The sequence below is a fragment of the Haliotis cracherodii genome, unplaced genomic scaffold (genome assembly GCF_022045235.1).
Source record: "Haliotis cracherodii isolate W230 unplaced genomic scaffold, xgHalCrac1.p SCAF_5, whole genome shotgun sequence".
NCBI classification, from domain to species: Eukaryota; Metazoa; Mollusca; class Gastropoda; order Lepetellida; family Haliotidae; genus Haliotis; species Haliotis cracherodii.
This window is the reverse complement of record NW_027266308.1, coordinates 22,605,440-22,628,113: the sequence shown is the minus strand read 5'-3', so window position 1 is coordinate 22,628,113 and position 22,674 is coordinate 22,605,440. Positions and strand designations below refer to the sequence as shown.

The 22,674-nt window shown below is 40.6% G+C and overlaps 2 protein-coding genes across 4 annotated transcripts; one reads left to right on the top strand and one right to left on the bottom strand.

Annotated features, from left to right (window-relative positions):
- Positions 1 to 1,090: 1,090 nt before the first annotated feature.
- LOC139443336 (tryptophan--tRNA ligase, cytoplasmic-like) lies at positions 1,091 to 11,501 on the bottom strand. The gene is made up of 8 exons (XM_071224315.1): positions 11,159 to 11,501; positions 9,212 to 9,320; positions 8,264 to 8,383; positions 7,484 to 7,666; positions 6,368 to 6,581; positions 5,396 to 5,569; positions 3,993 to 4,133; positions 1,091 to 2,499 (listed from the first exon to the last, which is right to left on the bottom strand). Exons 1-8 carry the CDS (start codon positions 11,295 to 11,297, stop codon positions 2,341 to 2,343), a joined length of 1,239 nt encoding a protein of 412 aa, XP_071080416.1. The 5' UTR covers positions 11,298 to 11,501; the 3' UTR covers positions 1,091 to 2,340.
- A 90-nt stretch (positions 11,502 to 11,591) lies between these two features.
- Positions 11,592 to 20,743, top strand: LOC139443218 (WD repeat-containing protein 25-like). Of its 3 annotated transcripts, none has more exons than XM_071224191.1 (6): positions 11,592 to 11,629; positions 13,232 to 14,055; positions 15,371 to 15,540; positions 18,330 to 18,467; positions 19,241 to 19,381; positions 20,247 to 20,743. In XM_071224191.1, exons 2-6 carry the CDS (start codon positions 13,260 to 13,262, stop codon positions 20,466 to 20,468), a joined length of 1,467 nt encoding a protein of 488 aa, XP_071080292.1. In that variant the 5' UTR covers positions 11,592 to 11,629; positions 13,232 to 13,259; the 3' UTR covers positions 20,469 to 20,743. The 3 variants fall into 3 exon arrangements, with proteins under 3 accessions (XP_071080292.1, XP_071080291.1, XP_071080293.1); XM_071224190.1 differs by having other exon boundaries at positions 11,618 to 11,707; XM_071224192.1 differs by having other exon boundaries at positions 11,627 to 11,649.
- Positions 20,744 to 22,674: the final 1,931 nt, after the last annotated feature.

Sequence of the window (22,674 nt, the reverse complement as noted above, 5' to 3'; positions counted from 1 at the left end):
TAATTGTACTTCATTCATTGAGTGAGTGAATTTTTTAACTAACGTTTGACATTGGCACTAGTCCCATAGTCCTTGCCAAACTGCCCAATAGTTGACGTACCTTGAGGAAGAGTAGACATTTACTATTTGTAGGGGTTTTGGTATATGCTATCATAATGACTATTAGTGGAATAGAATTGTTAGTTTCTATAACTGGTTTAACACTGTTTTGAACAGTATACCAGTTAGATCACAACTTTTGAATGATGTTAAAGACAGTCAGCAATATTCGACATCCAGCTCCATGTAAATATTTGAGTTAAGACCAGGCAGTCCAGTGGATGAACTCAGATCCACACCCTCGGGGTACAACGCAATCAATCACTTGAAAGGTGAGTGAGTTGGGTTTAACACTGCTTTTAACAGTATTCCAGTTATATCACGGCGTGAGAGGAAAGCCCAAAGTAATGCAGGTCTCAGACGTTTTCCTCTTCAGTGAAACCCACGAGCACAGGTATGGTGCTGACAATCCTAGAAACATAATTGGGGCGAACAGGGATTCAAACCCACAATCATAGGTTTCTGGCGTGGCCAAGGGACGCAACTCTGCACAGCGAATCGCGGCGCCTTAGAGGACTGGGCCACCCGTGCCCCCTCATTTGAAAGGGGCGACTGTCTAAAACATGTGAAAAGCAGGACCTCTACCAAAGCGTTCACCTGTTGACAATAAGTGACTGACTGGTGTTTTACAATAGCCTCCCAACAAGTGAAATCAGTAGGTCTTCATGGATGAGCACATCATCTCCTGAAAGACTGAGGTCACAAATAATGAACTGAAACAATGACTTCAACTTCAATTCATGAAACATTTTATCACATTTAAACAAAGGAATGAAAAATTAAACATTTACTGTAAGAGTGAGTGAGATAGTGAATATAGTCTTGTGGAGTAGTCAGTATTAGCAGTGGTTGAGGAGTGGTGATGCTGGTAACAGCAATACAACATTGAAATATTTGTGTGTAAATATTTACAACATATTGATACATCCAACACTTGTTTCATATGTTCATCTGAACTGGAAACAAAGTTGGGTTTACACAACCAAAGACAAAATGATCGGCATTTATTCAGACTTCGACTATTACATTTTGGAGTGATAAGTAAATGTGGTAGAATCATCCTTGGGCAGTACCCTGCTAATTGCCCACAGCTTTTGGGCCTATAGTTCCTAAAGAGGCTGGTGTCGTAACTATAATACCTGAAGAGGCTGGTGTCATAACTATAGTTCCTGAAGAGGCTGGTGTCGTAACTATAGTTCCTGAAGAGGCTGGTGTCGTAACTATAGTTCCTGAAGAGGCTGGTGTCGTAACTATAGTTCCTGAAGAGGCTGGGGTTAAGACTATAGTTCCATTAGAGTCTGGTGTTGTAACTATAGTTCCTGTAGAGTCTGGTGTTGTAACTATAGTTCCTGTAGAGGCTGGTGTTGTAACTATAGTTCCTGTAGAGGCTGGTGTTGATACTACAGTTCCAGTAAAAGCTTGTGTTGGGCCTATAGTTCCTGTTGAAGTTGTTATTGATAATATTTGTTCCAGTAGAGATTGGTGTTGAGACCATAGTGCAAAGTAGAAGCTAGAACTGTGGAAAAAGTGCTAACACCATGAACACCACATATCCCATCGTGCTCAGCTGCAGGCAGTGAAAGTCTAGTCTGTGGTTTATCGGAAGAGTTATCTCCCATTTGTTACTTGCTCAACTCAGGTCCGGGACTGAAAGCACCATACACATATCGCAACAGCTGAACACCATGTAGACAGGACTGCATAAGGTGGAATATGCTATGTCGGTCAAATGCCATCTGTTTTCATATGAAAGACCTATAACAGTCATAGACTACTCTCATAGACGTTATGATATCATTATGACGTTATTGTTCCCCATAAATTGTTTCTTGCTTGTCCCATGTTTGGAAAAACCACCTGAACCAGTATAATGTTATCCCACATAAAACAAATAATTACATATTTCGGCAGATAATCAAGACTAACATGAACATTTTATATTTTTGAAAATTAATTCACCATAATAATTGAGCATTTTGAGAAAAGAAGTATTCTAGTATAAAGTCATCGTAGGCCACAGCATACTAATTTATGGGACTGAGACAGCATGTTACATGGGTAGTACATTATGATGTCTTGTTGTTTTCTGCTTACTGACAAATGGCACATGTAACCATGGTAACTGGTGGGAGGATACATCCCTAAATAAATATCAAAATAATCACATTTTCATCATTTGTCATCAATATTCAATGACCATTTCAATCAGTTCATGTGAGTGCACCGTGTTAAACCTATGTGTCAGTAATCATATTTGAGCTTCCTTGGTTTCATGAAGAGCTTGATGTCATCATCTGTGATCTTGGCCCTCCTTTCTCGATGTTCTCCTATTAGTTTCTGTAAAATTGTAATCAGTTCCTTTTTCAGCTCTCCTGTTAAAATCTGACCACTAGAATAACCCTGAAAGAGAAAACAACATTGTCAAAGTACCTCTCACACAAACTCATTCAAAAAATTATTTGAATCGATTATTTTAATGAAAAAATGCATTCATTAAACCTAAATATCTCATCTTCCCGAGGCAAGGGAGTTAACTGAATATAAAAACCACTTTCCAATTAAAAAAAACCCCACTTTCCCTTGCGAATTAGGCTGCAATTATGGAGTTACATTTTGGCTGGACTAACATAGTCTATGCATAGTCCAATCAAAATCGCGTAACGAACTGGACATTTGGTTTGTAAACAACATGGATTTCAACGTTTCGATAGATATTTTGCAGATTTTTTCATGTTTTTAATCAAGGTGCTCACATGATTTTATGCACTTGGCAAGGTAAGACCCATTTTATTAAAATAGAGATCTTGATTATCGATCAGATCGTCTTCACCAGGCGCGGCCATTTTTTTGTAAGGAAATGCAAGTGATATGAGAGATGGAATCTGATTGGTCATTAGGAGGAACATAGAAGGGACATAACTCATAATAGCCACTGGTGGCACTACGATCGTGCCTGGAAATGCCAGCCTAGTTCGGCAAGGGTGGAAACTGGACTTTCATAGTCAGTTAACGCCCTTGCCTCGGGAAGATGAATTATCAATGCATGCATAGCTCTATGCTATGATGGCCCTATTCTATCCCCAATAGAAGTGGCCTTATTCTATACAACTCAAAAGACGATAAAGCTTTAACTTCTTTTGAGTAGTATATATAAATACCCTATTAAAATCAAGTCTGAATCAGACAAAACAATGATGTTTACATTCAATTTGCATTCATCTATGCAGCCCTTGAGACCACTCTATCCACAATTAATAGTCTGCTCCCATGACAAGCAAGGGCTACTCCAGACGTATTCCACCCTGCAGCACATGGGTACAAATAATGGTTATAGGACTCAACCTTTGATTGGGATAATGAGTCATATCATTCTACTCAAATTCTTTCATATTACTCTAGTTAATGCTGTGGGAGGATATGTGGTATGGTGGTGGTATTTTACACTAGTTATACACCTGTGTGGCTGCTGTTTGCACCAGTCCGGACTTATGACGTTTTTATTGTGCTTGCCCATTGAGTTTATGCCAAAGATTTAACATGCCCAACTCAGACACAATATACCGACTCCGAAATGACAAGTCCTTTTTCATCCCCTATATGCTGAGCCTCAGACAGGGTAACAAGAAGTACCATCTTTTAACGTCTTTGGGATCGATCAAGTGAGGCGTCATTCTAGCTACTAGCCCACAGAGGCATCTCCCTGATCAACGGTGTCTGGCTCGCCAAAGGGACACAATTCTGCACACCAATTTGCAGTGCCTAACACGACTGGGCCACCTATGCCTCCTAAAAAAGCTTCAATATCAATAATATCTTAAATCACATCATCATCATGCATTTTGACAAACAGAGCCTTAACAAACATGCATAAAGTCAAAACAAAGGATACTGACTTGTTTTATTTCTTCTAGTCTGGCATCATCGTCCAAGAAGAATGTAAGGTACTGGTAGGACACGTCAACACTGCAGTCCCCTCCCTTTTCTCGATGCTCCTCTACTGTTGTCTGACCTCCGGAGAATGCATACTTGTTGATCTGTCCATGAGGAGAAAACAAACCATATACGACATGTGACAGCTAATACACAAGAATGCATGACATGAAAATCTTTCAGTTATTAAAGCCAGTATCAGTGATTATAAATCCACCTCATAAGACCCATTTTACCCATCTACTTACAGCCAGGGAGTTAACTGACCATAAAAGTCAAGTTTCCACTTTTATAGTCAGTTAACTCCCTTGCCCCAGCAAGATGTATGTTACCATGCTTACAATCACAACTGGTGTTGCTTTTTTGGCATGAAAATGGAAGGGTTGAATGTTGCCTTATTCAGCAGTAATTTAGACTGTGAATATAGACAAGAGATAACTGTATTGTACACGTCAGTCACACATAAAGATAGAGAATAGTAATTGCCTGTCTTTTGTATTACAATTTATTGCACTAATGATTCATGCATTGCTAGACGGTACCACAATATACCATGTATACTGCATGCATTCTTTTTATGTGTAATTTGTTATGAATTTGAATAAAAAGGACCCATACATCAGAACTCCCCCGAAAATTTGTAACAACTTCGTAATCGTCTGCCAATTTGTTGGATGTTGCTCTTGTCGCAACATGCGTAATATACACATTATATACTGTAAATCTTGAAATTAACGTGAGTGTGAGTTAAATGGGAAAAATGCAAGTGGTCTTTGTTCGCATTAATGAAATGTCGCATTTATGTCTGCAAAATGACTATCAATGATCAGATGGCCATACTGCACACGTTGGATGGTGGAAAATACCAGCTTGAAAGTCGCATTGATATTGAGTCACATTTTTGGCTAGGGGACAAGAGTCATATTAATTTGGAGACGCATTATTTTCAAGATTTACAGAAAAGGAAGCCGGTCACGACAAGTTTCCCTTTTTCGATCACAGCAGTCTGATGCTAATTTCTGTATTTCATTATTTCAACTCGATGTTTTGCTTGTGTAAGCTATGCCAACAAATATTCATGATATTGAAAAATGCAATATACCTGTATTTTTCCAAAAATAATGTGATACGTATTCATTAGTATTTCATATCGTGGTATGTTTGTGATACTCCGCACCTCTACTTAACAAGTGTTTACTTTCAGATAACAATACACTGCAATAATGTCTGAATTTTGCATTCCAATGTATTGTACTGTGGAGTTAACACAGTCATATGAATGATGGTTTTTGGAGGGGCGTCAAACATACTGTGGGTTTGGTAGAGTGATATGTATGACTTTAAGAGACATCTTAACATTTGTCACCTTTGTCTTGATCTGTTTATCTGTGTCTGTCAGGAATATAGAGGAGTTGGCGTCACTGGCACTCATCTTGCTTTGAGCTCCTTGCAGTGCAGGGAAGAACATGGAGTGCATCAGAGCCGGCTTCATACATCCCATCCTCGGTGCTACATCCCTCGTCATTCGGAAATAGGGATCCTGCAAACATTTAGTGAATATAAACATGATCAAAATTTGAAGGACGAGGTTGCATAAGGTCTGCTTTTGCCCACTGGAAATGTCAAATTTTAAGTTGGGTGAGTAAATTTAATGTCACATCAGCATTATTTCAGCCATATAGTGATTAAAGTTGAGGAAAGGGGTAGCCCACACCTGGTCAATAGCGCTGAGGATCAGACAGGGAGAACTCACCTGGTCAATAGCCCAGGGGATCAGACAGGGAGAACTCACCTGGTCAATAGCCCAGGGGATCAGACAGGGAGAACTCACCTGGTCAATAGCCCAGGGGATCAGACAGGGAGAACTCACCTGGTCAATAGCCCAGGGGATCAGACAGGGAGAACTCACCTGGTCAATAGCCCAGGGGATCAGACAGGGAGAACTCACCTGGTTAATAGCCCAGGGGATCAGACAGGGAGAACTCACCTGGTTAATAGCCCAGAGGATCAGACAGGGAGAACTCACCTGGTCAATAGCCCAGGGGATCAGACAGGGAGAACTCACCTGGTCAATAGCCCAGGGGATCAGACAGGGAGAACTCACCTGGTTAATAGCCCAGAGGATCAGACAGGGAGAACTCACCTGGTCAATAGCACAGGGGATCAGACAGGGAGAACTCACCTGGTCAATAGCCCAGGGGATCAGACAGGGAGAACTCACCTGGTCAATAGCCCAGGGGATCAGACAGGGAGAACTCACCTGGTCAATAGCACAGGGGATCAGACAGGGAGAACTCACCTGGTCAATAGCACAGGGGATCAGACAGGGAGAACTCACCTGGTCAATAGCACAGGGGATCAGACAGGGAATGTTGCTCTTCCCGTTGAAGATGTCCGGAAAGGAGGAGCTGAAGCTTGGAGCAGCCTGGATGGAAGGGAAGCTGATCTTCCCAATGCAATCACTGTCACCGAAACCAAAACAGCCCTTCACCTGGTTAAATGTGACCAGCTTTTGAAACCGACACATGTTCCTGTAAAACCCTCTGCTGTTCCTGTTGAAGAGACATGACATGCATTTGAATTGGTTTATCAAGGTAAATAACATGAAGGAATCCAAATGACTTTGATAAGTATTTGACATATTTAAACAAATCCTAGAAATTGTTCCCACAACTGAACAAAAGATCATATCCAATGGGCAAATGTAGGGTCTTATCAATAATGTATGACTTACAAGAGGTCTAATGTGCCCAAGGTTTTGTTTGTTTGTTTGTTTGTTTGTTGTCTAACGCAGCACTCTGCAATATTCCAGCTATATGACGGCAGTCTGTAAATAATAGAGTTTGAACCAGACAATCCAGTCATTAAAATCACTGGAGCATCGATGCACACAATTGGGATTGATCACATGCATCAACCAAGTCAGCGAGTCTGACCACCCGATCCCGTTAGTCGCCTCAAAGAACAAGAATAGTCGCCTTTTACGGCAAGCATGGCTTGCTGAAGACCTATTCTATCCCAGATCTTCATGGATGTGGGGTATATATATGCATATTGAAACACAGTACTGCATTCAATACTTATAGGGAATTTTCCTCTACAAAGGATTCAATGTATCCTACTCAAAAGAAGTTAAAGAACAGTTAACATGGTTAATTCATCATGTTATTAGTTAATTTGTCATAGTCAATCTGTAATGACATGATAGATTAACTATAGTCATATGAAAAAATAGAGCGCTCTTTAACTTCTTTTAAACAGTATTTATACATAAACTAGTGCTTACAAAGTCTATGCAAAAATTGAATCTACTTCTTGTCCTGTTATGCACGTAAAGACCTTTAGATCATAGCACCATACACAAAGTATGTTTTTGAAACTGTTGACAAGGTCCATGAGGACAGAGAAACTTTTCAAAGACAATTACTGGGAAGAATAAGGTCAGTATTATTACCCAATATATTCAAAATCACTGAAGATGAACGTCTTCTCTGGGTCAAATCCGCAAGCTATAATATCCTTAGTGTTTTCATACGCCAGCCTGTTTGCCTCTTCAATTGTGAAATCCTTCCACAGGAACTTCTCATCATCTGTCAGCTGCACCACCAGCGGGACATCGAACGTTTCCTGTAGCCACCTACACACACAGGAATGCGGGGAGTGAGTGATTGGTTTTACAAGCTTTAAGCAATAGTCCAGCTACTTTCCAAGAGGGAACATCAAGAATGGGCTTGACATATTTGATTAGTTAATTTTGTTTCCCTGTGGATAATCCAACCAAGATTAGAAATCCAAAGCAAACACCCAAACCACTATGCAACCCTGCCACACCATGATCATAACTTTATCCTAATCATAACATTATCAACATAATAAAATATAACATCATCTTGACTAACTACAAACAAGCAAAAAATACTCATATACCCTGCCAATATGACATGTCCGGTTGTGTGGAGCACTACCGCCATTTTGAGTCAATGCCATGGAACTCGAAAGATAAATTTTTCAAAAATCCCAAACTATCAAAAGGCACCAGTTCACCACTAAAACCTATCCATTTGCAAAGTGTGGTTAAGACATCACTCATGATTTATGTGTCCAGCTCCGGATATGAAACTTGACAGACAGATGGACAGAAGGACGGACAGCACCCATTCCTATATCCCCTTCCACTTCATGTTGGGGGATAATCCCACTTGGGATTATTCAGCCAAATGAAATTTGGACTTACTTTGTAATGACAAATGGTATGAGATGACCCAAGTGCATGGCCTCTGATGATGGCCCGCGGCCAGTGTACAGGTAGAACGGTTTCTTTTTCTCATACATTTCCAATACTTGGTGCAAATCCCTGGAATGATCAAGATATTATACATGGTAAACTGACAGGTATAAACTCAACAAGCTTCAACATGGTGAAAAATCATTCAAATGAAATTCACAATACTTAACATGCTTAAAGTCTGATGACGACCTTATTGGACATAACTTTCAAATCTATTCATAGTATTGTGCTCTGGTTTCAAATCAAACAAACACTGACCATATAAATCATGTAGACCAAATTCATATTGTTGTTTTTCCGATGTCATATGGTTTCCTAATAATAGTGCCACACAGAAAACATTGTAAAATTATTTCTATAGATAGTGTTTAGTATCTTCAAGATCAAAGTCGTGCATAAAAACTTCCAATTGAGAAAAAAACCAAAACAGTTATGACAACAGCAGTTGACAAAAATCATATACATGTGTTATTAATAAGAACTGGGACAAATAACTCTTATAAATCTTTTGTTATGTTTATGATTAACGATTTGTTTGTTTGCTTGTCAAGTCTGGACCAGACATTCCAGTGACTGATATATTGAGCATCGATCCACGCAATTGGGATACAATGACATGCATCAACCCAAGTCAGCGAGCCTGACCACCCAATCCCGTGAGTCGCCTCTTACGACAAGCATAGTTGCCTGATACGGCAAGCATGGGTTGCTGAAGACCTTTTCTTCCCCGGATCTTCACAGTTCATCAACTATGAAGTATTTAACGTACTGATAAGAAACTTAAGCAGTTGTTTAGTCCAGATTTGTATTATGAACAACTTGTAGTACATTTAGACATGGAAGTTTTTTTTAATACTGGAAATGTATCACATCTCCAAAGATGTCTTCCTTTACCTGTGAGAGAAGAAAATTCCTCTTCGAATAAAATGATGGACCGGTTTCCCCGTTACTCTCTCCATTTTGTCAATGAGTACCTGGTCAATCTTGGAGCTTCCAAATTTCACTGAAAAAAGAATGTCAATTAAACAATCATAATAATAATTCACTGAACAAATGGCACACAAAATGGAACACATCATCCACGGATTTGTCTAGACCTGCTCAGAGGTTGATATAATTCAACTCCAAATCTGTAGCAAGTGTCATTAATATTTCCAAATGGGAATCAAAATATGAATTAAACAATATTCCAAATTCATGTTAAGGTACTGAACAAAAACAGTTAGGATTCATGAATAATTGGGGGATATTTGTTGTCATTAAGACTGAACATAAAAATACATGTATCACCCAAATCACCAGTTTTTGTTGTTGAGTATACATGGTATATATATATAGCTAATAACTAATGTTAAGATTTTGTATAGAACCTGTATTTCACTGATAACAAGACCAATAAATATGAAGAGGTATTAACATGGTGATGTCATGATATCTCACAAACAAGAGATGTATATTACTTCACTTTGGACAGGGATGGTTTTTATCTTTCCATGATACACAATATTGATTGTCATAATATGTCAAGTATATATTAATATAAAATGACATATCTGACTATCCCTATCAAAAGTTGAGTAGAATATAAACAAAATGTTTTCATCATGTTCATCATTGTTCATAATGGATTTTACCATATCTTTCTTCTACCATTTGTTTAGTCTGTCATGCAGACCATGACTCAAATATATCCAATACAGCCCATGCAAGTCTATAATGTTTGGCAAGTCTAGATTACTGCAGTATCTGAAAATGAAGAGAGTCTCTGAGCTCCTTTTAATTATATTTTAAAACTATAATATAACACCTGTTTTTTTTCAGTAAAATATGTTCATTTCGGAGTGAGTGAGTGAGTTGGGTTTAATGCCGCTTTTAACAGTATTCCAGTTATATCAAGGCGTGTCAGCCTAATGTGGGACGAAAGCCAGAAGAGATGCAGGTCTCAGACCTTTACCACTTCGGGGAAACCCACAAGCATGGGTATGGTGTTGACAAACCTGGAAAGATTATCGGGGCAAACTGTGATCATAGGTTTCTGGCGTGCCCAAGGGACGCAACTCTGCACAGCGAATCGCGGCACCTTAGACGACTGGGCCACCCGTGCCCTCTCATTTCAGAGACTAGATGTTAGTCTACCATTTGTCTACTGGACCACACAAAACGAAGGATCTGTCTCTCCTTTGTTTTGTTCATCAACTGGACGTGTTCATGAACAAATTACCCCAAGTGTATCATATTTGTTCTCATATACAGTATTTAGGCTGAAACTTTCACAATAGCTGTCAAAGTCTGTCACATACATTCAGTGTTTCCCTTTGGCAAGTAGAATGAAAGAAATATAATGGACATCAGTGTACAAATTATTGTTGTCTGTAGTATTTGATTCTAGGGCACCCACAATTCTTAAGATTTCTAAGAACATTCACCCATGCTAAGTTGGAATTTTGTCATTACATTTTGCCCCTACTGCAGTAGTCATGTTAGTGCATAATCCCAACTGAAAGGTGATCCATAGACATGATCAGATGATCAAGGCCAAACTAAACAGATGGTAAGTTTGGTGTAGTGAACAATAAATACTATATAGCAGATATAGTAACTAACTGTCATGACATAAATCCAATTTGTTTGTTCAAATTGATCGTGTTTGTGTTTTACTGTTTACTTGACCAGGTTGTTGACAGCGTTGCTGCTAGTTTTGACACAAAGTACTAGATCTATTATTTCAAATGTATATAAACATGATAAAAAAATAGATGGGCTGTTTTCCGATACTTTGAGTTTTGTTTTATCATGATCCATACCAATCTAATGTAAGTTACGGTCTCTGGCACAACTCACCTATCAATTTATCGTAATCGATTCCCTTCGCAGATGAACTTGCAACATTCCACGGATCAACGAAATCCTCTTCCTGAGTCTTGTCCAGGCCATCGCCGATACTCATGTTCTGAACAGCTGCGGATTGTTCATCAGCCATATTGGCTATTACTGCTCACGTACACAAACGAAACAGGCTCCTTTGTATGAGATTCACAGGCCTAGATCACTTTCTCTAGCTGACTATTTCGACCATATATTGAACATCTATCTGATTCTTTTATATCATTTCCGATATTTAAATATCATAGGAAGTATCGAATCTCTACTGACATACACACGTGTTGCATCATTCTTGCAGACGATGGCGACGCCTGTAACACACGCTGTGATTGGTAGGTCACGCCTACGAGATTTGTGAACTGTATCATCATTGGTTATTAATCGGTAGATTTCCAAAATGGCTGCGCCCATGGAGGATACTGCTCTCCTGTATGTCACGTTTCACCATGGTATTAGTAGGACGTATCCAATGATGAAACTTGGTAGCAATGTGAAAATATTTCAATTGTAAGCAATCTTCTTCAACTGTCAAAAAAATGTTTTGTTTTCCAAACTTAAGGTTTTATTGGTGGCGTTTTGACCTTATCGATTAGGTAGTAGATCTATATAAGACACATTTGGATTGAATTTGACTTGATGACAGTTGAACAGTATTTAAGTTATATGTCTGCGTGTCAGACTGACTTGGAAAGAAAGTGTTGCAAACCTTAGGCGTTTGCTACATCAGTGAAAACCTAAGAGCTCGGGGAAGGTGCTGACAAACACAAACATTATAGTGACATGTAGTGTAACCATAGTGTTCTTGATAATTTTTGTCATTAAACAATATATCACGTGACTAACCACGGGTCTGGGTAGACCTGGTTGTACCTGGGTCATACCCAGTACCCACCCAATCCAAGTACACAAGTTACTTGCCCATCACTACTACGATCATTGGTTTATGGCACATTTTAGGGATGCAACTCTGCAGAGTAAAGATGACCCTTGGCCACATGTGCCCTGAATCACTTATAATAGAGACTACTGTAATACCTCTATAAGATGCTCAGATGTGTATTAATTTGTGCAAGCCATTGACCCGACATCTAAGATAGTCTAATCTGTTTAATCCTGGCAACTCACTACCTTATCAAATCCTAAATTATGGAGTCTTACAAGAGTGCTTTAGCAGGAAACAGTCTTTATTAATCACCAACATATCACAGTATGAAAGGATATATATTAGAGACCTAGCATCTAATTTAGGCCCAGCTTCTGGTTTTTGGACAGAGTGTATGATCCAAGATCAATTTGAGCCATGTGTTTTAGGGCTGGGACAGGTAACTCGGGTACTCGGGTACTCGGGTCGAATAGGTACTGAGAAGAACCCGGGTACCCACAGAACTACCCAGACCTGTGGTTGGTCATGTGATATATTGTTTAATGACAAAAATGATCTTGAATTATATGGTTACACTACAAGTCACTAATGTTCGCATTTCTTTCTGACTATGCACCCAGACTTTTATATGTTTGAATAAAGATATAACTTCAGTCAACATCAGTGTATGCATGACCAGATCAATTTATACGTGTATCTAAATACATTTTGTCCAGGGCTCAGTCAAACTATTCCTAATCGGCCATTGTACCTATCTCTTGAGACCACCAGTGGGTACCCGGGTAGGGCCTGGTAATAGGTGGATGGTAGTAAATGTGGACTCCTCCCAGCCCTAGTGTGTGTATTGGAGTTTTGGCGTCTATTAGAGGAAATATGGTATATCTGGACTGAAGCAAAGTTTGTTCCATTTCAAACATAGGCCTATTCCATGAAAATTAAGTTTGTGCCCGAGTTGCGAGATACCAAATTTGTGCCATCAAGATTAATTATTCAGTTTTTATTTTTAAATAGTATCTGATTAGTCAATATTAAAGGTAAATGAAGGTGTAAAAGTCAGTATATGTGACATCAGTAACATGCAAAGGACTACACATGATGAAGGAATGTAATTTTAATTGCTCATTAAGTGAGACTTTTCTTTTCTATAGGCGTTTGTGTTAGAGCCGTATCACCAGAATGGAACTTCTTCAGTCGTATGATGTCAGTTCAGGAGATAGTGATAAAGAGGACGAAAATGCCAAAGAGACATCAAACTGTGAAGCAGTGATTAGGAAGGACAATGTAACAGAGATTGAAAAAGAAAGCAACTATTTTGGAATAGAACACAACAGCAATCACAGCGATGACAGTTCATGTAATGAGGGTATCAACCGCACCGATGGACACTTGGAGATTGGTGAATCAGGAGTTGACATACCAGATAGTGATTTCTGGAGAGAACTTACTAGTGATGATCTCAAACAAATAAAGTCTGATACAAGCAGGACACTGTCAGATATACCTGTACAGAAATTAGGTTCTCCTGCAAAGCGGAAGCTTGATGGGTTGTGTAAAAACAGCTATCCAGTAAGACCACAACCTTCAAAAGCAACAAAGCAGGTTTATTCCTCAAAATCAAATGATACTGTCAGCTTGCAAAGAAAAATATTTTATATTCATCCTAAAATCCAACCCAGAATGCATACGCTTTCCCACAATAACCCCCCTGAAAAACTTGACCGGCACATTGCTGGTCATGGGGGTGTTGTAAATCGAGTGAAATGGAATATTCCATCATTTAGTCACCTTTTCCTAACAACAAGCATGGATTCCTGTGTGAAGATCTGGAATGCATTTTCTGCTGAAAGTGCCTGCATGAGGAATCTGATGCATCATGGGAAGGCAGTCAAGGATGCTGAATGGAGCCACGATGGTCGGAACATACTCAGTTGTAGCTATGATCGAAGTGCTGTTCTCACCGATGTTGAAACAGGTAGAGATAAAACTATTCGGGCAGCAGTGTCCGAAATGCCCGCCTGCCCACCTGGTAACTTTTCTGTGGGGCTGAATGAAATTTTCCTCCACCTGCCCACTTGTCTGGCAGATAGTTTTAAGACTACTGTATCATATCCGTTTTATCAGAACTTCTTGTAGATTTTCAAGTAACTGTTTGCATTATTTCAACTGAATCAAGATGCGACTTGTCTCTAATTTTTCACGATCTTCCAATATTTATTATGTCTTGGGACAGATAACTTTGAAGATGGGCAGGCAACATTTGTGGGTCGACTGCCTGACTGTCTTGTTGGGTTTTACAATTATTTCAAACACTGTCTGGCAGTTACAGTTATCAGTTTGATTGGGGCATTTGTTGTAATTCTTGGGGTGGTCATTATTTTGAATAGTTGATTATTAAACAATGGAACAATATACCATGTATGCATAGTTTTATTTGTTTTTTTTGATGTTGCACTCAGCAATATTCCAGCTATATGACAGTGGTCTGTACATAATTGACATCATCATGATCATGAGCATCGATCCACGCAATTGGGATACGCTGACATGCATCAACCAAGTCAGTGAGCCTGACCACCCAATCCTGTTAGTCGCGTCTTATGACAAGCATTGCCTTTACGGCAAGCACAGCATGCTGAAGACCAATTCTACCCTGGATTTTCACGGGTGTATGCATAGTAACCATCAACCCTCCCAAATTTGATTCCTTCACCATACAATGCTTGTGGGTGTCACCAATGTGAAAAAAGAGCCAAGCCTGGATCACCTGTCTTTTTTATTCCACATTAAGGTGACACTCCCGTTATATCGCTGAAATACTGTTCTCAGCTGTGTTTTTACCCAACTCACTCACACTTAGCTGAAAGTTTGCAGAAATCGTTTAAAGACTTGAGTCTACCAATATTTTATATTTGGTTTCAGTTCTGACCAGGTGTAATTGTGTATAGCAAATCCATTGGTTAGGATCAGATTGCTGGATTTAGTTCCTAATGTATACTCCCTAGGGAGCTGGGAATGAAATTGAGTGTACACTGATCCATTGACTGTGGTAGTAAATGCTTTGAACATGCCCTTGTTTGGTGTGGAAATACAAGACAATATAGGTAGGGGACATTATTATTATTATTGTTGTTGTTATAACAATAATATTACAATAATTAATAATATCTCAGTAATTAATTAAAATTATGACAATGGTTACACTGGTATATGTATTCAATTATCATTGTGCTGAAAGACTTCAAACATTTTGTTGTTAATCGGGTTCAGGAAATTGTTTTTGGTGTCAGGAAAGCAAGTGTGTAAACTGGAGCATGCTGGGTATGTGACCTGCGGGAAGTTCAACCCTGTGAGGAGAAGTCAAGTGGTGACAGGCTCCACCAACAGTCTACAGCACTGGGACATCAGAACTCCTCACACTGCATGTAAGAACTTCCAGTACCATGATGACTTGGGGCAGGTATTTAGTCATTTCAACTTCTCTGAAATATTAGATTTAATTAATAAATAACTTTACCCAAATGGAAAATGTCTTGTAGAGGTCAGCAGATGTCTGTGTTAGTCATGCTTATATATACTTGTGTTTCAGCCTTGGTAGATAGTAAATACATCGTCCCTTTTAGGATGTTCTTATTTTCTTGATGGCAAAGTTAATGTGTTATATAAGATAGCTAAGATCCCAAAGAACAATGAAGGAAGAAATGCGGTTTATTTCATGATAAAACATTGTTCTATCATGACATCATTTCTCGAGATTCAAATATGTGCTCGCAACTTGATGACGTCGTAAATTGGACGTTATTTTTGAGAGGGAAGTGTCTAGTGAGTTGTTCCCCATGGATGTAGCTTGGGTATGCAGATAAACGCCGAGGCCGAACGATTTTTCAAAAAGTGGGAGAGATATGACAAGCGGTATTAGGAGAAAAGGTACAGCTAATAGATGTGAGGATTGTGAGAATATGCGGGAAATACCAAACTTAACCCACCTGTTCATAAAATGGTCTTGTCCGACATTGCCGAAGTCAGCTTCTATTCAGGGAGTCATTAATACTAAAAGTAAGGTAACTATTATTAAGGCTTGTACATTTTTTCCAACACCCTTAAAGAAGCTGTACATAATGGTGATATCTCACATAAGAAATAAATGACTCGTGATCGTTGTTTATCATACAATAAAACACTGCAGGGAGAATAAAACTGACTTCCACAGGAGATGTCACATGGGTGAGATCAAGCGAGAAAGCACAGTGCTTTTCAGACCAGATTTCAGATTGTGACATCATCGGTTACCATGATGTCACAGTCAGTACCCATGATGTCACAGTCAGTACCCATGATGTCACAGTCAGTACCCATGATGTCACAATCAAATTATAACACTAATCTCTTTGCCACTGAAGTTGGTTTCCTGGACTTTTTACACTCAGAACTGGTTATTACTGTTTACAAACTGAAATGTTGGAAGAATAATTTTGGATAATCTCACCTGGTTACCTACTGCTCAAAAACAGTTTAAGAACCCTAAGTTTTTTCCTTTGACTATTATAAACTTGTCATGTCATTACAGATGTCTGTAGTCATATGAAAAAAATGTCATGACAGATTAACTGGAAAGCTTATCGACTACCTTTAAGTGTTCTATTACATCACATCACTTTAATGTCTGTCAGCATGCATCATGTGTTTTTGTTTCTTGTAGTTTTGTGTTCCATCCAATGTCTGTTGATCTTTATCTCATAGTTCATGGTTTGCCTTCCTGGCCGTATCACACCGTATCATGGTTTATGTCACAGACTGGCAGTTCATAGTTTATGTCACAGACTGACAGTTCTTGGTTTATGTCACAGGCTGACAGTTCCTGGTTTATGTCACAGACTGACAGTTCCTGGTTTATGTCACAGGCTGACAGTTCCTGGTTTATGTCACAGACTGACAGTTCCTGGTTTATGTCACAGGCTGACAGTTCCTGGTTTATGTCACAGACTGACAGTTCCTGGTTTATGTCACAGACTGACAGTTCCTGGTTTATGTCACAGACTGACAAATCCTGGTTTATGTCACAGGCTGACAGTTCCTGGTTTATGTCACAGACTGACAGTTCCTGGTTTATGTCGGGGGCACGGGTGGCCCAGTCGTCTAAGGCGCCGCGATTCGCTGTGCAGAGTTGCGTCCCTTGGGCATGCCAGAAACCTATGATTGTGGGTTCGAATCCCGGTTCATCCCAGTTATGTTTCTAGGTTTGTCAGCACCATACCCGTGCCCGTGGGTTTCCCCGAAGAGGTAAACGTCTGAGACCTGCATCACTTCGGGCTTTCCTCCCACCATTAAGCTGACACGCCGTGATATAACTGGAATACTGTTAAAAGCTGCGTTAAACCCAACTCACTCACTCACTCACTCCTGGTTTATGTCACAGACTGACAGTTCCTGGTTTATGTCACAGACTGGCAGTTCCTGGTTTATGTCACAGACTGACAGTTCCTGGTTTATGTCACAGACTGACAGTTCCTGGTTTATGTCACAGGCTGACAGTTCCTGGTTTATGTCACAGGCTGACAGTTCCTGGTTTATGTCACAGACTGACAGTTCCTGGTTAATGTCACAGACTGACAGTTCCTGGTTTATGTCACAGACTGACAGTTCCTGGTTTATGTCACAGACTGACAGTTCCTGGTTAATGTCACTGACTGACAGTTCCTGGTCATGTCACAGGCTGACAGTTCCTGGTTTATGTCACAGGCTGACAGTTCCTGGTTTATGTCACAGACTGACAGTTCCTGGTCATGTCACTGACTGACAGTTCCTGGATTATGTCACTGACTGACAGTTCCTGGATTATGTCACAGGCTGACAGTTCCTGGTTTATGTCACAGGCTGACAGTTCCTGGTTTATGTCACAGACTGACAGTTCCTGGTTAATGTCACTGACTGACAGTTCCTGGTCATGTCACTGACTGACAGTTCATGGTTTATGTCACTGACTGACAGTTCATGGTTTATGTCACAGAACCGACAGTTCCTGGTTTATGTCACAGACAGACAGTTCATGGTTTGCCTTCCTGGTCATGTCACTGACCGATAGCTCATGGTTTATGTCACAGACCGACAGTTCATTGTTTATGTCACAGACAGACAGTTCATGGTTTGCCTTCCAGGTCATGTCACAGATTGACAGTTCACTGTTTGGCCATTGCCTGTTATGTCCGAATGCCCGAATGTGTGTGACACTGTGTGCCTGCTTGTATTCAGATGCAGGATGTGTTGTTCAGAAAAGATGGGAACCAGTTCTTCACCTGCAGCGATATGGTGACCCGCGACTCTGCCGACCGCAACATCATGGCCTGGGACTTCAGCTCGGGAGTCCCCCTCTCAAATCAAATATACCAGGTACGGGAGTTTGAGACAGAAATATCAGAAAGATCTTACTGATAGAAATTAGATGACTTATCATCATAATGTTTTGTACTCTTTACTCTTGATTTAATTTCCAACAGGAAGTTTATTCAAATATTCAAATTAAAGTAAATTTCCAAATCTCATTAAAATCAGACCTTAGTTCTCACTATCACTTAACAAAGATATGAGGACATCCCATTGGGTGTCACGTCAGAACAACCCTTCATCAGACCAATCAGAGCGTCGCTTACCAGATCATGAAAGTGACAGTCGGAATGTGATTTCTAATCATGCAACCTCGTAAACCTTAACACGGGGTATTCGGAACGATAGTTACAAGCTTAACGATTGAATCCATACAATCTAGACCATCTATTAGCCATTCCTGAATGTTCTTTTGTTCAGGTTTCAAATCTTTAATCGAGAATTTGTCAAAATATGTCTCGAAGCGTAGTCGCCAATTTGAAATTAGTAAAGCACGAGAAAGCTGCCTTCTGATTGGCTCATGTTGACTTCTTGTCAGTCATTCCATTTGTTGGTCAAAGTTTGCGTAAGGTCAGTCTGACGTGATCCGTAATGGGGTGTTCTCAGATCTATGTTTAGAGGTAACGAGAACTAAGATCTGATTTTAATGAGATTGGGTAAATTTCAATCAAACACATCATTTTGTTTAGTTTTTAATAAGTTATTTTGTAAACTTCAGTGCATACTTATCCATTATAAAAGAAAAAGAGGATTTGTTTCTTTGTGTTTGTTTCCTGTAGGAGCGGTATGCATGCGTTAGGCTGAAGTTACACCCAACAAGTAGCCACTTCCTAGCCCAGAGTCACGGGGGCTATGTGGCCCTGTTCTCCACAACTAGGCCCTACAAGATGGTCAGATCTAAGAGGTTTGAGGGACACACTGTAAGTCGTACACATTGAACTAGTATACTGTAATAGTAATGTTAATAGTGATTTAGCGATGTTTGGGGGTATGTCTGATAGTGAATAATGCATCTGTTTTGTAATTTGGAATTATTCTTTGCATCTTCAGCATCTTTCAGAGCATGATGTTGGGGGTAACTCTGAAGTTCTATTTCACAGATCTAGTTTTAATGTTAATTGTACATGATGAAATTGAAGCAAATACAGGTTCATTCTCATTTCCTTAGTTCCATTTCATTGTTAGGGACTGGCCATTTATTCCGGGGTGAGGGGGTGGGGGTGAGGGGTTGTTGTTGACTAATGTACTGATAATGATGACCCTCCCCTAATGCCTGTCATATTTTTAGATTACCCTCCCCATGTCCATGTACATTATTTTCATGACCCTCCCTAATGCAAAATTACTTTATATTTTATTATAAAATCACTTTTTATCATGACCCTCTCCAATTTTGTGTATTACTTATAGTGTGACCCTCCCCTGATTACCTTGGACACCCCACCACCACATATCGTCGAATCATACGTTTTTGGACGTCATACGTTTACAGACAACTATGTTTATCGCGAGTACTCGTGCTATAACAGAGAATGTAGCATCCCAAGACATTGTGAATACTCAGATGATGGCTTGTTTTTAAGAGAAAGTTGTCATTTATCTGATCTGGGAGATGTTTTACAGTTGTTCATGTTATTTGAGGAAACTACAAACTCAAAAACCCATAACACGGAAATATAATACTTCATTTTCTAAAATTAACTGAGAAGTCTTGCTGCACAAAATCACACTCAAATTATGTCTTTAACAGCTAAATACTGACTGATGAGTGTATATCTGTTTCAGTTGCTAGGATACAGTATAGGGTTTGATGTGAGTCGTGATGGCAGCCTCGTTGTAAGTGGGAGCTCTGATGGCAAGATTCACTTCTATGACTACCAGACTGGCAAGTTGAAGAAGCAGGTGGCTAGCGGCCTTGACGTGTGTGTGGACGTGATGTGTCACCCTGTCCTAGCCAGCACTGCTGTGTGTTGTAGCTGGGATGGAGGCATCAGGATATTCCACTAGACGTGTGTGTGTGTGTGTGTGTGATGTGTCACCCTAGCTGTCCTAGCCAGCACTGTTGTGTGTTGTAGCTGGGATGGAGGCATCAGGATATTCCACTAGACGTGTGTGTGTGTGTGGACGTGATGTGTCACCCTCTCCTAGCCAGCACTGCTGTGTGTTGTAGCTGGGATGGAGGCATCAGGATATTCCACTAGATGTGTGTGTGTGTGTGTGTGTGTGTGTGTGTGTGTGTGTATGTGTGTGTGTGTGTGTGTGTGTGTGTGTGTGTGTGTGTGTGTGTGTGTGTGTGTGTGTGTGTGTGTGTGTGTGTGTGTGTGTGTGTGTGTGTGTGTGTGTGTGGACGTGATGTGTCACCCTGTCCTAGCCAGCACTGTTGTGTGTTGTAGCTGGGATGGAGGCATCAGGATATTCCACTAGACGTGTGTGTGTGTGTGGACGTGATGTGTCACCCTGTCCTAGCCAGCACTGTTGTGTGTTGTAGCTGGGATGGAGGCATCAGGATATTCCACTAGATGTGTGTGTGTGGATGTGATGTGTCACCCTGTCCTAGCCAGCACTGCTGTGTGTTGTAGCTGGGATGGAGGCATCAGGATATTCCACTAGACGTGTGTGTGTGTGTGGACGTGATGTGTCACCCTGTCCTAGCCAGCACTGTTGTGTGTTGTAGCTGGGATGGAGGCATCAGGATATTCCACTAGATGTGTGTGTGTGGATGTGATGTGTCACCCTGTCCTAGCCAGCACTGCTGTGTGTTGTAGCTGGGATGGAGGCATCAGGATATTCCACTAGACGTGTGTGTGTGGATGTGATGTGTCACCCTGTCCTAGCCAGCACTGTTGTGTGTTGTAGCTGGGATGGAGGCATCAGGATATTCCACTAGACGTGTGTGTGTGTGTGGACGTGATGTGTCACCCTGTCCTAGCCAGCACTGTTGTGTGTTGTAGCTGGGATGGAGGCATCAGGATATTCCACTAGATGTGTGTGTGTGGATGTGATGTGTCACCCTGTCCTAGCCAGCACTGCTGTGTGTTGGAGCTGGGATGGAGTCATCAGGATATTCCACTAGACGTGTGTGTGTGTGTGTGTGTGTGGACGTGATGTGTCACCCTCTCCTAGCCAGCACTGCTGTGTGTTGTAGCTGGGATGGAGGCATCAGGATATTCCACTAGACGTGTGTGTGTGTGTGTGTGTGTGGACGTGATGTGTCACCCTCTCCTAGCCAGCACTGCTGTGTGTTGTAGCTGGGATGGAGGCATCAGGATATTCCACTAGACGTGTGTGTGGATGTGATGTGTCACCCTCTCCTAGCCAGCACTGCTGTGTGTTGTAGCTGGGATGGAGGCATCAGGATATTCCACTAGACGTGTGTGTGTGTGTGTGTGTGTGGACGTGATGTGTCACCCTCTCCTAGCCAGCACTGCTGTGTATTGTAGCTGGGATGGAGGCATCAGGATATTCCACTAGATGTGTGGGAGGATTTATACATTGTTCTGTTTTATTCCACTGTATTCACAATGGAGGATGCAGGCAGCTCTCAGGGACAAGGGAACAGAGCATCGCTGTAGCAAACAGTGGACTGGAATACATTGAGAATCTCACCCTTGTGTCTTCCAGGATCAAATATATCAAGACTTGTCAAAAGTTTCAAATATCCAAGGCTTGATGAGGATATTTTTGTCACTGAGTCTTGATATATTTGAGCTTGGAACACACAAAGGTGAGATTCTATTTATCATCCAAACTCATTCAACAAGTGTAAATAGTTCAGCTAAAGCTTCCGCGCAGAGAGCTTGGCGATGTCATGTGATTGTGATGTCATGGTAACTGATGGCGTCACAATGGTCTGCAAAGCTGTACAATTCCATTGATTTCACCCAAGCGATACCTCTTCGGAAGCCAGTTTTGGAGGATAAGGTTTGGTTAAGCCGAGCGGTTAAAGCGTTTGCTCATCACGCCGAAGACCCGGGTTCGGTTCCAGAAATGGGTACAATGTGTGAAGCCAATTTCTGGTGTCCCTCACTGTGATATTGCTGGATTATTGCAAAAAGCAGCGTAAAACCATACTCACTTTGGAGGATAAAATGATTGCACCACATTCTTCAGGACCAATCAATACGCAAGTCGATATGACTTATTCTGTGCCTTTATAGCAATTGTCTCCTGGAAAACTAGGGTTCGATTCCCTGCAAAGGATTTTAACTTGTCG